This window comes from Acomys minous (genome assembly GCF_964271855.1).
Source record: "Acomys minous genome assembly, chromosome: 7".
Taxonomy (NCBI): domain Eukaryota; kingdom Metazoa; phylum Chordata; class Mammalia; order Rodentia; family Muridae; genus Acomys; species Acomys minous.
The window spans coordinates 43690813-43707780 of NC_140488.1; the positions used below are offsets into that span (position 1 = coordinate 43690813).

Consider the following 16968-nt stretch of genomic DNA (forward strand, 5'->3'; position numbering starts at 1 on the left):
GATTTGGCTATTTGTAATTGGCAACCTTGGGGAAAACATCTTTCCTATCTTGGTGAATCTACCACTCTGAATATAAATCAATATCTATCATATCTCATCTCTATCAACCTAAAAATGCAACTGTCTAGGCAGCAAACTGTCTCTGTAATTTTCTCATTTTGGAAGCTGCTAATCTGCACTTCCTGTTTACTCAGATAATTAATTTTATTCCTTCTCAAGTCTCTGATGGGGTTGAAGACCAGATAGTTTAGTTTTACAATTAAGACTAGTTGTTTAGGGATTAAGATGATTTGAGATTCTTAATGCAATAACCAACAACATTCCTGGTGTCATTTAAGGTCAGAAAATATGTGTTCAATATATGTACATCTGAATTTTGTTCAACAGTCTTATATGTTCATGTGAATTAAAAAGCAGTTAAATGATCCATGTTTGTTTTCATTTTATGAACTATTACACTGTTTTGAGATAACAAAACGCAGTCTTAAGAATGGTCCTTACCATACCTGAGTAAATAGATAAGGTGAATTCATTCAGAATCCACAATTTGTAGACTCTCATACAAATATATAAGAGCGTATGGTTCTCTATCTATGGAGGCAAAACCAATAAGCTACGTGTTCACAAAACCTTTCTAAGCATCGAATTAAAAAAATAAACCAGATTAATGTGCTCAGTTACAAAATTACTCCTAGTTTATGAGCCTAAAGGGAGAAGGGGATAAACTTTACTCTTTTTAATTGAAAGAAAACAAAATATGTATAATGTATTTTTACAGAAAATTCTTGCTAAACCCTAGTACTGGCTTTTATGTGTTAGTAACTTGAACAAGTTCTACAGACAAGTCCTGCATGTTACTGCATTACTGCTATTCTCGTCTGAAGTAATCAGCACTTAACAGTTTGAGGTCTACGTTTCTAAAACTGTATATTGCTCAAAGATTATAAGGTAATGGTAACTATAATTATAAAATGGTATTGTTAGAAATAGATGGATATTAAGTGAACAGAGAGGGGAGTATCAAGCATTAAATATAGCTCTTATGCTGTGATCTATAATCCACAATTACATAAAATTATATACATATATGAATTACTTTTTAAATTACATTCCTGGAAGATGTTTATATGCATTTTAAGTCCTATAAGAGGCACATTTATTGTAATCTTACCAGGTTGGCCTATTGGTCCTGGAGTCCCTGGTTGTCCTGGTGGTCCCTGGACACCAATTCCTGGCAGCCCTGGAGGCCCAATTGGGCCAGGTTGTCCATTTGGTCCAACATCGCCTTAAAAAAAACCCAGGTTTTAGGTGTTAAAAACCAACAGCTTTGACCGCCTCCCCCCTTTATTATTCTTCTCTCATTCGATGCAACCCAACAGCAGTTTCTGCTCCTTCCACTCCTCAGTCTCTCTTCCCGCCACCTCCCCTCTCCCCTAGGTCCACTCCTCCTCTATTTCCCTTGAGAAAAGGGCAGACCTCCCAGGGATATCAAGCAAACATGGCTTAACAAGATGCAATAAGATTAGTTTATCCAGAAAGAAAAGTACAAATAAGTACCAAAAGCAGAAATCCCATTTATACTGAAAGTCTTATTTAACACAAGGCCAGCAGTCAATTTCAGCTCTTGACCTAACCTCTCAAAAGAGCAAAAAGATTACAACCTACAGTATATGTAATTAATAGTGGGTAACTTTTTTGCTTATGAAGACATAGTTTTTAATCTATGCTTTAAGCAGATAGATTTTTAACATTTTCCATTTTATTAACTCGGGTTTATGGCCGAAAATGTTCTCAAGATTCTCCCATCTTGCCAAAAAAAATTGTGATGTTTGAAACTTCACTCTCTGCACCTCCTATCATTCACACTTTTCAAAATTGTTACATCTGTTTAAATTTTCTTAGAGACTACTGAGGAAGAAGCAGGTGGAATAATTTTAAGAGATGGAATTCAGGAAGGACCGGAGAAAAATCATTGTCTTCTGGACAGGACAGACAGGACAGGACAGCCGCAGTTAGGGACATAGCAGGAGCTCTGGTTGTGTGCACCAGATCAAATCAATGAAGATCCTACACAGAGGGGAGAGGGGCTCATGGGACGCATCCATCATCGAGGAGCTATCCTCAATTGATGGCTTCTGGAGAAAAGAAAGTCATTCTTCTTTAAGGGTGTGGCCCATGGTAGGTTGTTCAAGATCTAGTGAACTCAACCATATAAGCAGCACAAGTTGGACCTCATGGGCCATTTTTTTAAAAAAGAGGTCATGAAGTTGAAAGGCATTGAGTGGTGAAGGATGGATCTGGAAGGCGTTATAGGCAGGAGTGGGAAAACTACATAGTATGTATGAATGTCTAAAGAACTAATAAGAAACACTGTATTTTTTTTAAAACCTGGTCTTTCATCACACACTTGGATGAATTTTGACAAATGGATACAATTGTATAACTGCCACTAAAATCCAGATTTAGAACTGTTTTGCCAATCCTCAAAAGGACCTGTGATCTGTATTTGGTCCTTCCCCACACAACAATTTTCTTGTAACTACTGTTCCACTTTATTTCTTACAGGTTTTCCATTTCCAGAATGTCATGAATGCAATCATGCAGCATGTAGCCTCTTGAGTATGTCTTTGTTCACTTAATATGACACATCTGAGATTCATTTATGCTTGTTGTATATACAGATATCTAAAAAATTTTTAGCACTGTTTGTTGAAAAGATTTATTTTCTTATTGACATTGACTGGAAAGTTTTGAAAGATATAATTTGGGCTAAGATTTATGTCAGCAGTTAGAGTGTATGTTTAGCATGCATGAGGTCCTGGACTTGATCCCTAATACCACATATCAAATATTTCATTGAATAAATACATTACATTGTATTAGTCTTTACTGTTTGATGGATATTTGTGCTATTTCCAACTCTTGTTAATTATGAGTAAAGCTCCTATGAATGTAGACTTGCACATTTTCATGTGAAGCTTCATAGTTTTCTTTAGCAAATGCCTAGAAGTGGGATTGCTATTTCAAAGAGTGAGGCCATATTTTACTTTCTAATACACTGGAACAATTTTTGATGGGAAATTAAGCTTGTGTTTTATTCCTTTGCTAGAGACTGCACTGGTTTTCAAAGTGGCTGCCCCATTTTGCATTCTAACTAGCTGAGTGCAAAACTCAATTATGCTACACATGTGCTGGCAACTTTGCTTGGTCTTGAAAAGAAAGGCAATTGCTATTGTTATGTATCGATCTCATTGTAGTTTGAACCTATATTTGCTGATGAAGCTATTGAAGATTCTTACATGTCCTTATCATTTAAATGTGTTTGGGGGTGAAAAATATCTGTTTAAATTGTTTTCATCATTCTCCAACTCTATTTTAAATTTGACTGTTGAGTTTTATAAATGTTTATATATTCTGCTCACAAATACTGTGCTTAATACATGATGTGAAAATATTTTATTTTAATGAAATCCAAATTAGCAGTTTTCCGTTTTATGATTTTTTTCCAGTGTTCCATACATTTTCCCTACAATATTCTGTTTGACATTTTACAGAAAAAAGTTGGAGTGCTTGTGTTCTAGAAGTTTTAAGTTTTGAAGCATTATGTATGGTCTACAATGTATACTGAGTTGAAATTTGTAAAAATAAAGATTCATTTGTTTTGTTTGCTTGTTTCATACACACATATAAAAGAGTTTTCACATTATTTGTTAGTTGGATTCTTTTTCTATTGAAATTTAAACTTGTTAAAAAAACTTTCATATGACAGAAATTACCTCAGCATTAGAGTGTATGGTTGGCATACAAGAGCACTTAGATTTCATCTCCAGCTACACACACACACACACACACACACACACACACACACACACACACACACACAAACAAACTTCCACTTATAGACCTGTGTGTCTTTAAGCCATCAGGGAAATGCAATTTTACACCTACCAGAATGGCTACGATCAAGTGACAGAATATGCTGGCAAGGATGTGGAGAAAGGGGAACACTCCTCCATTGCTGTTAGGAGTGCAAACTTGTACAGTCACTTTGGAAGTCAATCTGGTGCTTTCTCAAAAAATTGGCAATAGCTCTACCTCAAGACTCAGCAATACCACTCCTGGGCATATACCCAAAAGATGCTCCACCATACAACAAGGACACTTGCTCAACTGTGTTCATAGCAGCCTTATTCATATTAGCCAGAAATTGGAAACAACCTAGATGGCCTTCAACAGAAGAATGGATAAATTGTGGTACATTTACACAATGGAATACTATTCAGCTATCAAAAACAAGGAAATCTTGAAATTGCTAGGGAGGTTAATTGAACTAGAAAAGATCCTCTTGAGTGAGGTAACACAGACCCAGAAAGACACACGTGGTATGTACTCAAGTGGATTTTAGCTACATAGTATAGGATTAACATACTACAATACACAGACCCAAAGAAGATAAGTAACAAGGAGGACCCAAGGGAGGATGCTTAAATCTCACTCAGAAGGGGCAATAGAATAGACAGAGGTAGTGGTTGAAGAGAGGAACCAAAGTAGGAGAGGAAACACAGAGAGAGATGAGGGTGAACATCAGGCCTGGGGAGAGCAAGGGCCTGAGGACAGAGGGCCTGCAGAGAAAAGAAAAAATGTGGGTGGGGACATCTCTGTGCCAAGCTGGAGACCTAAGTCATGGTAGGTTCCCGGGAGGATATGAGAGGGGGGACTCTGAGACTCCTAGGATTAGGGGCCATGGAGACTGAAAAGGACACCTTCTAATTACACAAGATTCCTACTAGAGGGAGGAAAATGCCAACCCACTCACTAAAACTTCGACTTAGTATTAGAGTAATTCTACCCTCACAGCCACTGAAAATTGATCAATCAAGCATTCTATTGAGGAAGAAGCTTTGTAGAAATGATATTACTGCTTTTTAAAATGTTTGATACAAATTCCCAGAAATGTCACCTGGACCTGAAGTTTTCTTTGATTGACACGTTTTAACTACAAGCTCAATTTTAGAAGAAAAAAAAACCTACGCTATTTTATCAGTGATCATCAATAAATCATAGCAATAATTTATGATTGGCCCACTTTATCTGTTGTTAGCACGTTTATCAGCATGCAATTATTTATTATAGTACTCTGTTACTCTTCTAATGTCTCCAGCAGAACTGCAATGATGTTCCCATTTTCATTCTTAATATCAACAACTCATGGACCTCTTTTCATGGTCGTCTTGGCTCTATGTTTATCAGTTTTACTAAGGAATTCAAAGGATCTCATTTTAATTCATCTGTGTACCAGTTCTATTGGTCTTTTTGAAAAAACTCATTTGGCTTCACATAAATATCCTGTTTTTAAATTTTCATATAATTGATATATTTTATTCTCCTGCACACACTGTTTTCAATTGGTTTATTTCTTCATTTTCTAAAAAATAATAATTTATTTTAGATTTCTCTAATATAATTTTAGCATAACACTTCATTTTGAACCACTAAATATATTTTGTTTTCATTTTAACTCAATTAGACATCTTTGTTAATTTTCCTAAGGATTTCTTTGGCTTATGGTTTATTTATGTATTCAGGTTATTTTCAAAATATGTAAAGATATTTCCAAGCAGAGGTATCTTCCTGGTATAATTTCCTCAATATTTTCTGGTACTGACTTCTTTTTTATTTATTCTTCTCTCATATAGTATATCCTGACCACAGTTTCCCCCTTCCTCTCCTCTGAGACCCTCCCCCTTGGTATTGATTTCTTAAGAAATCTGTTTTTAATTTGCTAAGCTTTGTTTAATGGCCAAGATTATACCCTTTCTTGGTTAATGTTCTGTGTGTGCATGGAAACTTTGGGTTTTCTGTTTTTATTGAGTGAAATGGGCACAGATATCAATGTTGAGAAATTCCTGACACCATTCCATAAGAATTCTGGGCATCTTATTTTTGTCTCTGTTCACATAATGCCAGGACTAATTTCTGTACATACAAATTAGATGAGGGTGGAAAGTAAAGACCACATAATGATGAACAGTACAGCATCACAAGTTTCTACCTGTAATTTTTTATTCACTTATTTAAAAGAGCTGCTGAAATTCTATAAACTTATACTACAAAATATATTTTTCTTATAATATTCCAAACTTACTTTTATATTTATAATTCTAGGTCTTATTTTACATGTTCTGCATTTGCTTTTATTCAGTGAGATCATTGATGCATATCAATTTTGAAAGAATTCATTCTTTCCTTACTGACTAGTGACAACACTTCAGACATTTCTTTAGTCACAAATGTATGCTTCAAAACACTTCTACTGGTCCTCTTGCTATTCCTGCACAGGTTTACAATGTCATCACTACAGTGGCACTTTAACATACATTAATGTTATTTGGTAAATACTAAGTTTCTAAAACATAAAGCACTTCTGAATTATTAATTAAATTCTCGTTGAAAATTATTTATAACTGTAAATGGGGATAAGTGATAACACCAAACCTTCTCATTAATATATAGAATTTTAAAAAACAATTTTAAAATGTCAAGTTGTTAATAATTGTTTATATTTGCCTTATAAATATATTAGGCACATTTTCTTGACTTTGAGAAACATTTTGCTGCTATTAAGAATTTTACTTTTAATATCTCTAAATATATCATTTCATTTGTCACAGTATATTTCTGCTGATTAAAATATCCTTTCAAAAGATTTAGGCAAAGTGTTCATCTCCTATATCTCTAAGAAACCTCAAAGGAGATCCTGAAATAAAGTAAAATATTAGGTAAACAGAATGCTCCCAAATTCATCATCTTTATTCTTTCTTCTTTTTTAGTATTATTAAATTGTGATATTCTGGTTTAAGCATATTGTCTACTCACATAGAAATTTTATCATGTGTATTAACTTTTTAAATTTATTGTTGGTGTCTATATTGTTTTGTTTTGTCTTTTTTCAGGGGATATTATTTTATTTTTATTATTATTTTTTTAGTTTTTTTTCTCCTTTATTAATTTATTCTTGTTACATCTCAATGGTTATCCCATCCCTTGTATCCTCCCATTCTTCCCTCCCTCCCATTTTTCCCTTATTCCCCTCCCCTATGACTGTTCCTGAGGGGGATTTCCTCCCCCTGTATATGCTCATAGGGTATCAAGTCTCTTCTTGGTAACCTGCTGTCCTTCCTCTGAGTGCCACCAGGTCTCCCCCTCCAGGGGACATGGTCAAAGGTGAGGCACCAGAGTATGTGAGAAAGTAATATCCCACTCTCCACTCTACTGTGGAGAGTGTTTTGTCCATTGTCTAGATCTGGGTAGGGGTTTAAGGTTTACCGCCTGTATTGTCCTTGGCTGGTGCCTTAGTTTGAGCGAGACCCCTGTGCCCAAATCTGCCTATCATAATGTTCTACTTGTAGGCTTCTAGGACCCTCTGGATCCTTGTACTTTGCCATTCTCCCATGATTCTCTCATCTAGAGTCCCACTAGAATGTCCTCCCCTCTGTCTCAGTTTCCTGGTAAGTGAAGGCTTTCGTGGGACATGCCCCTTGGGCTAATATGCAGATATAAGTGAGTATATACCATTTGAGTCTTTCTGCTTCTGGGTTAACTCACTCATTATGATCATTTCTAGCTCAATCCATTTATCAACAAATTTCAGGAATTCCTTGTTTTTAATAGCTGAATAGTATTCCATAGTGTATATGTACCACAGTTTCTTTATCCATTCTTCTATTGAGGGACACTTAGGCTGTTTCCATGTTCTGGCTATTATGAATAAGGCTGCTATGAACATGGTTGAGCAAATTTTCTTGTTGTGTGCTGGAGCATCTTCTGGGTATATTCCAAGGAGTGGAATAGCTGGGTCTTGAGGAAACGGGATAGCATCTTCAACAAATGGTGGTGGTCTAACTGGATGTCTATGTGTAAAAAAATGCAACTGGACCCATGTTTGTCACCTTGTACAAAACTCAAATCCAAGTGGATTAAAGACCTCAACATAAAACCAGAGACACTAAGTCACTTAGAAGAAAAAGTGGGAAAGAGCCTGGAACATATTGGCACAGGAGACAACTTCCTGAACAGGACACCAACAGCCCAGACATTAATGTCAGCAATTAATAAATGGGACCTCATGAGGCTGAGAAGCTTCTGTAAGGCAGGAGACACTGTCAAGAGAACAAAGCGACAGCCTACAAACTGGGAAAAGATCTTCACCAACCCTACATCTGACAATGGTCTAATATCTAAACTATATAAAGAACTCAAGAAATTAAACACCACCAAATCAAATAACCCAATTGAGAAATGGGGCTTGGAACTAAACAGAATTCTCAACAGAGGAATATCAAATGGCTGAGAAACACTTAAAGAAATGCTCAACCTCCTTAATCATCAGGGAAATGCAAATCAAAACAACTCTGATATTCCATCTTACACCCATCAGAATGGCTAAGATCAAAAATTCAAGCGACACCACATGCTGGCAAGGATGTGGGGAGAGAGGAACACTCCTTCATTGCTGGTGGGAATGCAAACTAGTACAGCCACTTTGGAAATCTATCTGGTGCTATGTCAGAAAGCTGGGAATAGGGCTTCCTCAAGACCCAGCTATTCCACTCCTTGGAATATACCCAGAAGATGTCTATATTGTTTTGAAAATGACACACCAACTTATTTTACAGCTTAGCAATTGAGTTTCAACTGGTCTAAATACATCTAATAATCGGGGTTTTTGGAGGCATCAGTCTTGCACATGCTATACACATAATTTGCCACTGAGCACAAACCACAGTCATGGTGGCAAATTTTTTAATTGTAGTCTTCGAGCTGAGTTTTGACACTAATATATTGATTCACAACTTTACTGCCACTCAGATTCATACAAGTTACTATTAAGAAAACTATCATCATAGCAATACTATCTACATCAGCAGTTCTCAATATGTGGGTCACGACACCTTTGGGAGTCACATACCAGATATACTGCATATCAGATATTTTATTACAATCCATAACAGTAGCAAAATTACAGTCATTAAGTAACAATGAAAATATATTTATGGGTGTCGGTTAAAAACCATGAATCTAGATTTTTTTAAATAGCAGAGAGCAACTTCTGAGATTTTCCAAAAGCACAGCTAATGTCTTTGTGTTTTTAGTGACTCAGGTATTGTATGATACAGGATAGGAATATAAATCCTGGATAAATGAAGGGATTGCACAGGAAAAATTTCCCCATATAATAATTCTTCTAGCACGTTAAGAATACTAGAAGCAGGGCCCAGTGACTTTCACCTACAATCCTATCATTAGGGAAATGAAACAGGAGAATAATGAGGAAGACAAACTGGTCTACATAGAGAGCCCTTGTCACTCAACAAAACAAAATCAAAAACAAGCAAGCAAGCAAATCATCCCAAACACCACTGGGATTTTACTACTAAAAATCCTAAATTTCAAATACCTAACAAATGCATGGTAAAAAAATTATGTTTCACATAGGCTGCAGTTAATTTCTTCAAAAAACATGTTTTAAAACATAGTATATAATTTTCTTTCTTTTTAAAAGATTTATCTATTTATCTATTTATTGTTATGTATACAGTGCTCTGCTTGCTTGCACATCTACAGGCCAGAAGAGGGAATCATATCACATTAGATGGTTGTAAGCCACCATGTGGTTGCTGGGAACTGAACTCAACCCTCTAGAACAATCCGTGCTCTTAACCTCTGAGCCATCCCTCCAACCCATGTAGTTTTCTTTAGAAGACTAATTCTTTCAGAATAATTTGATTTGTAATTTTCAGTCATGAGCTTAGAGTTGGGGAAGATAAACTGTTGGGAAACATTACAACTTTGAGTGGTTTACAGCCACTCAAAATATTTAGTCAACAATATAGATCTCCTGTTCAGACACAGCCAATGGACACCTCATTTTCCATGTCTGGTGTGGGGAAGGGGAGCAGAGACTGTCTCTGACATGAACTCTGATGCCTCTGATTTGATCACTTCCCCTTGGTGGAGAGACCCTACAGGCACTCAGAGGAAGAAGAAACCAGCTATCCAGATGAGACCTGATAGGCTGTGGTCATATAGTGGGGGAGGAGGTCTCATTCTGTCAGAGGTCTAGGGGAGGGGAGTAGGGTGAAAGAGGGAGGGAGGGTGGGAATAGGAAGATGAGAGCAAGGGGAGAGCAATCGGGATTTATTATTAATAAATTATAATAAATACAAATTAAAAATAAAATGAAATGTTGCTTCTTAAAAAAAGATATATAGATATTATTTAAATAATGTACTGAAGAAGAAATTGTTGGAATACTTTGAGGATTCTTCACAACAAAACTTTTTGTGGCTACAATGAAGCTGAGATATATATTGATTTAATGAAAATCAACTCAACATAATTAGGGAATATAAATTTAATTTAACTAATTCTCCAAAATACTGACCATGAGAATTCTATTCTTTGCATATTGAACAGTGAAGTAAAACCAGCAAGCCAACTATGTTACTCCTATTCCTTTTTTATATTTAAAGATATCAAAATTAAGAAGATCAAAGCAGTAGAGAAAGGAGAAAATGACATCAACAGTTCACAGGGGGAAAATAAGGCTCTTAAATGAAAGTTAATCCACTCACAGTAGCGGACACATACATTTTGACTATACTGAGAAGAAAAGCAAGTACTTAATATTGTTTTAAAATTTTAGCAACAAAACTAATTATTACATATGGGAGCTCACATGTTATATATAGTTACATTAAAGAAAAGAATCCATCATTTAAATAAATGATATAAACACAAATTATCTGACATTAATGACAGTTATAGAACAGAATGTCTTGGCAGTGTTGGATAGGTATACATTTCTTAGATAAGACACAAAATTATAGTAATTGAAAACATAAACAAAAGGAAATAAAACAATAAAATTAAAGCACAAATGCTCTAGAAATATGAATAGGTAACCAACACAGGAATAAAATACTCCTGAGTTTTCTTCAGAAAAATGACAAGTATTCAGAGTATACTAGGAGCATCTTCAACATAACATAAGACACAACACAGTCCATAAATTCAAACTAGCAAGTGTTTGAATATCTAAATAATCCACAAGAGCAGATAAAAAAAGTGGAACATCCTTAGTCATCAGAGAAATCAAAGTTGTGATTTATGATTCAATCACAAAGCAAATAAACTTTAATATTGGAGAGAATCATGCTTACATGAAAATGTTATATTGGTGTGAATTTTAAAATGGCAATCCATGATGGAGAAAGAAGTGAGCACACACATATGAGCAACAATCCTAATCTTAGCTATATGTATAAATGAAAGCATATATCCATTAAAAGACTCAGAGAATGCTTCTAACAGCTTCTCTCAGAATAGGCAGCAACTTGGCACAGCCCCAGTATCCTCACACATCTTCAAGAATGTATTAGTAATAAGAACTAGTGAGGAGTATAGTGGATGTTTTTCTTAGAACATGCTCAATGAAAGATCCTTTATAAAAGTGTACATATTCCACATACAAAGATTCCAGGACAGTCAGAATAATAAAATTTTTAAAATCCTTCATAACAATATTGGTATGGAAGTTACAGACTAATTGGAAAGTAGAATAAGGACAGCGTGTGTGTGTGTGTGTGTGTGTGTGTGTGTGTGTGTGTGTGTGTGTGTGTTTGTACCAGAACTTTGAACATGGCAGGAAAATGCACTACTAATAGGCTGCATCCCCAGTCCTGGGAAGTTGCTATGATATTGAATTGGATTGGACTGGATTTGTCAAAAATACAAAAAATACATCTGTGGATTTTATATAGAAATAAAATATATAGACAACTTTGGAATTGTAGCTATTTTATGCCAGCTGAATATTTAGGGGGCAAATTGTTCTGATATTCATCAAAAAGAAATCTATGGCTATATAAAGATATGGTTAGATGGACAACTATATGGCAAAATATTATAGTAAAACACAGTACAACATCGATGATGGTTGTATATAGCAGTCTTTTTTATGTTGTATTATACATGAAATTTCCATTCCTAGGGCTGAGGATTGAATCCCGTGCCTCTCACATACTAGGCAAGTTTCCTACTGTAGAGCTCTATTTCTAACTTATGTATCTGCAGTAGTTTATCTTAAAATTCTTCGGGAGGATGCAAAATGTTATATGTAGGTCTTAAGCAGCATGTAGTTAGCCATTCAATGCATGATTCATTTAATGTTTCAGTATATTTGAAAACTTTACACTGGAATGTTTTAAAAAGTATAGTGTTAAATCTACTTAGTTCCATCAGGCTAGAAATATCTAGGAGTTTTTTGTTTGTTTTTGTTTTGTTTTAAGCATAGTCAGGAAGGGGATGTGGGGGGAAAGAACTTCATTCGTTGTTGACAAATGAAGAAAAACCTTCCTAAGAGCGAGTATTTTTGTAGAAGAACAATAGACAGAAAAAAAGAAATTAAACTGTGATTACACATGGGATGGGAAAGAGTAAAGTGGATGAAAACAAAGTGAAAGAAATATTGCTTGCAGTTTGTCTGTGGTTTGATTGCTTGCTTCTGAGACAGATTATTCTGCAACCCAGGTGGTTTCAAATTAAATACATAGATGAGGATGGCCTTAAACCTCTGATCTTTCTGCTTCTGAGTCCTATATGAGGGATGTACTACACTATGGCACTACACTCACGTCTGTTACTTTTAAACAAGTATCTTTGTATTCCCTCTTCAAGACAACCAAAGATAAAAATAACTAGTGGTGTATGCACCAAATTATAGCAGCGACAAAAGGGCATCATGGGCTTTCCAATTAGCAGGGTTATTAACCATAAGTTTTCCCAAAGGTTTCAACATCAATGAGAGTTTAAAAAAAGTTGGGAAGTAGCAAGAGCCTCCATACCTTTTGGTCCAGGTAGCCCATCCAAGCCAGTGCGTCCTGGAGGACCTGGAGGTCCTGGGAAACCACGATCTCCTTTTGGACCAGGTGTTCCTTTGAAACCTGGGAATCCTGGTGGCCCAGGTGGCCCAGGTAACCCAAATCCTGGCTCTCCCTTAAGCATACACATGACAAAACACAATGAAAAGTCCCGTGACTTTCCTGAGGCATACCATTTACTACAGAGAATTTAAATCAGAGAATACAAAGTAATGCTTTTCTTCCATGGTAAGGAGAGGATAATTAAATGTAAAGTAATGGGCATGTTAGAGAAAACATCTGGAAGGATAGGAAACAGGGTTTAATTAAATCAAATTAAATGAGTTGGAATGTTTTCAAAATAAGAAAGTTACCTGAAAAGCATGGGATTAAATAACACTCTACCTAAGTGAGGAAATGTGAATACGGACTAAGAATTAGAAAATCCAAATGATTTTTTTAATATGACTAGATTTTATAATTCCATTTGGGGTTTCTGTATAGAATTTCCTATTTAGTTAGAGATGAATGCTGAAGCCTTTGCAGGTGAAATAATGTAATTTTGAGCTTTGCACTAAATGAGAACCCATCCTCCTAAACATGAAAATATTAAGGAAGTATTATTATAAACTTAATAATTTTGTATCTGGGTGACAGATACAGTTCATTATATTGTTTCTTTTGCTTTTGCATTTAGTTGAAAATGAAAATCATAAAATGAAAACAAGCCAACAGAGATGTAGTTTTCTCATGAGAGCCCATCAGCTATATTTCCCACGGAAAACAAGCAATAGTGATGAACCCCAGCAAAATCAAATCATTTAAGCACAGAAAATATAGGAAGAGTCAAGATAATTACATAGTGCAGCAGTTTGCTGAAGGCTGACTAGAAAGTGTTTGAGGTTAGATAAGATACAATAGAAGGAATATAAAGGGACTTATTTATTATTAGTACCAAGTAGCAGTGATTTGATGTAGTTATCTTTGATGAAATTGGGACAGAGGAAACAATACAGGAAGGGCTTGATACATCCAGCACAATTTCACCAGTCATCACACAGGCACAACAAGTATGAAATGGGTTACTGTTTGTATACATAAGCACAGGCCAAGCTGATTATTGCATTCTTTCATCTAATCCAACAACCCACCAGTCTAAGACAAAGTCAGAAAACTTTTGGATCTAAATATTACCTCTGGTTCTATTAAAGATGATTTGGGATTAGATATTTTTAAGTGAAATACAGCTAAGTTTTACCAATATAATAAAGACCTGGAGCAATGTCTGAGTCGAAATAGGAAATAGGACTAAGGGCAGTAGAGAAGACAGAAAAGTGAAAAGGGGGGAAGTTAAAATGTTCCAGTCTGGGACTGGAGAGATGGCTCAGCAGTTAAAAGTGCTCTTTCAGAGAACTCATGTTTGATTCCCAGCACTCACATGGTAGTTCACATGGTAACTTCAATTCCAAGGCGTCTGCGGCCCTCTTCTGACCTCTACAGTCCCCAGGCACTTACACATGCAAGCAACTCACTCATACACCTAAGAAATGAAACTAAATCAATCTTTTTTTTAAAGTTCCAGACCTTTGGTCCTGGAAAGCCTGGTGCCCCAGGAGGGCCTTCTGGACCCATGCTTCCAGGTGTCCCAGGGGCTCCTGGAGGTCCTGGAATTCCTGGAAAACCTGTAAAATAGCAAGTCATTTCTTTTTTAATCCACAGAAAGAATAAACTTTACAATAGTCACATTTGCATCTCCCTAGTCATGATTTATACACTTGCATGTCGAAAGTACATAAACATTCTATGTCTACTTAGAGTCAGGCCTAATAGACACTCGTGATCCTCTCTTAATCGCCTTATCCTTTCATTTCCACAGAGTAGCGGGTATAGAAGAAGACGCGTTCTTCTGGAGTATATAGAATAAGTCAGAGCTAAATACAGAGAACTGAAACACCAAACTTCCCTTGTGCTTACATTGTGATGTTGTGCATGCAACTGCATGTGTTATATAAGCATTAACACACAAAATCAAATCTGTCACTTAAAAAAAGTATTCAGTAGAAGTAAGGAATTGTCATCACAGAAAGGTGCTGCCTTCCCTAGTCATGATAATAAATTCTATGAGGAATAAAACATAATTGCAAAAACAGAAAGCTAAATATTTCACTAAATCAAGGGAGTAAATTACTTGAGATAAAACATTGTATCTGTATAGTGAATTTGTTTTCTGCTTAATACAATCTATTAATTCAGCGCATCTATTTAGAGCTTGCTACACTCTCAAGAATATTTTTAAGCTCTAAGAATACAATGATGAACACAAAATGAAAGAATTCTCATGATGTTCCTTAGCACATCAATAATTTTGCATCTCTGAAATGTAGATAATTTTGCCACTGGACTATTTTAGAAAAATGAACTCTAGGTTCAGTGAAGAGACCCTGCCTCTAAAATTAGTGTACACCTAGTAACTTTTCTTTAATATTTATTTTTTATCATTTTTATTTTGTGTATGGGTGCTTTGTCTGCGAGTGTGTGTGTGTGTGTGTGTGTGTGTGTGTGTGTGTGTACCATGTGTATGTCTAGTGTCCTCAGAAACCAAAGGAAAGCATTGAATCTATTAAACCTAGAGATAAGAGTGGTTAGGAGTTACCATGGAGATTCTAAGGATCAAATCCTGGCCCTCTGGAAGAGCAGCCAGTACTCTTAGTCATTAAGCCATCTCACCAGGCCCCCAATGTGACTTTTCATTTTTATGCCATATACCAAAAAAGTGACATTTACTTTGTTTTATACTCTGAAAGAATAGTAGCACAGTAACCATCTACTCTACATTGCCCAGTACCAAGTCCAACATACCTTTGGGACCAGGTGGTCCAGGAAGCCCAATCCCAGGGCTACCTGGTTCTCCTTTGTTACCAGGTATTCCTGGCAGTCCTGGTTGACCTGGAAGTCCAGGATCACCTATGGAAAAAGAGCAGTGGAAGAATGGAAAATATCCAAAGAAAGAAGCCCAGTGATGAAGATGTTTTGAAACAAAATAAATTCTTTGCATACCTGGAAGGCCCACTTCACCATCTCTGCCTGGATTACCTGGTAAGCCAGGCTTCCCTGGCTGGGTTATGGTCTGGCCTGGATCACCTTTAGGACCTGAAAACAAATGGGTCGCTCCTGAGTGGAATCATTTACTTGATGAAAGATAAAAATCCCACTTTGTATATTCTAGGACGGTATCAAACAGAAGGATGAAATCTCAGAGAGAAAAGTCAGATGACACTTGTAGGTACTTTCATGATTTAGGATGCTTGATAATTAATTTTAGATGTCAGCCTGACTAGACTAAGGGATATTCAGATAGCTGGTAAAGCAATTATCTCTGCTTGTGCCTGTGGCCCATGATTCCAGAAAAGAAAGGTATTGGAGTCAGTGCTATAAGGAAGGAAGGTCTGCCTTCGTACAATATGGGCCAGCATCATCCACTAGAAAAAGCATAGATAATACAACAATAACAAACAAACAAAACACAGGAAATCAATCTCTGTCTCTGTGTGTGTCCCCACCCCGACCCTCATTCATCTGGAACACCTACCTTCTCCTTCTCTTGAGAATCAGGACATATATTGGGCAGGGAAGGAAGCTCAATCAACAAAGTGCTTGCTGAATAAGAGCTGGTATTAAGCTACCCAGCATCTATGAAAAAGGTAGCAGCACATGTCTATAACCCAAATACTGGAGTTATGGAGGCAGGCAGATCCTTGGAACGCACAGGCTAGTCAGCCTAGTAATATCAGTGAACTCCAGGCTCAGTGATGGACCCAGTCTCCAAAATTAAAGTGCATGTATTCAGCGATCAAAACGTGACATGGACTCTCTTGCCAGCTTCTCAATCACATCCTCCTGGCAGGACTGCCTTGCCAGGCCATAGGGGAAGAGAACACACTCAGTCCTGATACAACTTGATGAGCCCCGAGGAGGGGGAGAGGATGGAAAAGGCTCCCCTTTTCTGAGGAACAGGGGAGGGACATGGGAGAGGGAGAGAGGGTGGGAC

At 36.5% G+C, this 16968-nt stretch overlaps 1 protein-coding gene across 1 annotated transcript in view; it reads right to left on the reverse strand.

Annotated features, from left to right (window-relative positions):
• The window catches only part of COL4A5 (collagen type IV alpha 5 chain), a 187789-nt gene that overhangs the window by 54852 nt on the left and 115969 nt on the right, over positions 1–16968 (reverse strand). The window contains exons 26-30 of the mRNA XM_084790971.1: positions 15978–16070; positions 15780–15884; positions 14505–14602; positions 12906–13056; positions 1172–1285 (exon numbers count right to left, since the gene is read on the reverse strand). Coding sequence (XP_084647097.1) covers positions 1172–1285; positions 12906–13056; positions 14505–14602; positions 15780–15884; positions 15978–16070 — 561 coding nt within the window. The remainder of the gene's footprint in view (positions 1–1171; positions 1286–12905; positions 13057–14504; positions 14603–15779; positions 15885–15977; positions 16071–16968) is intronic.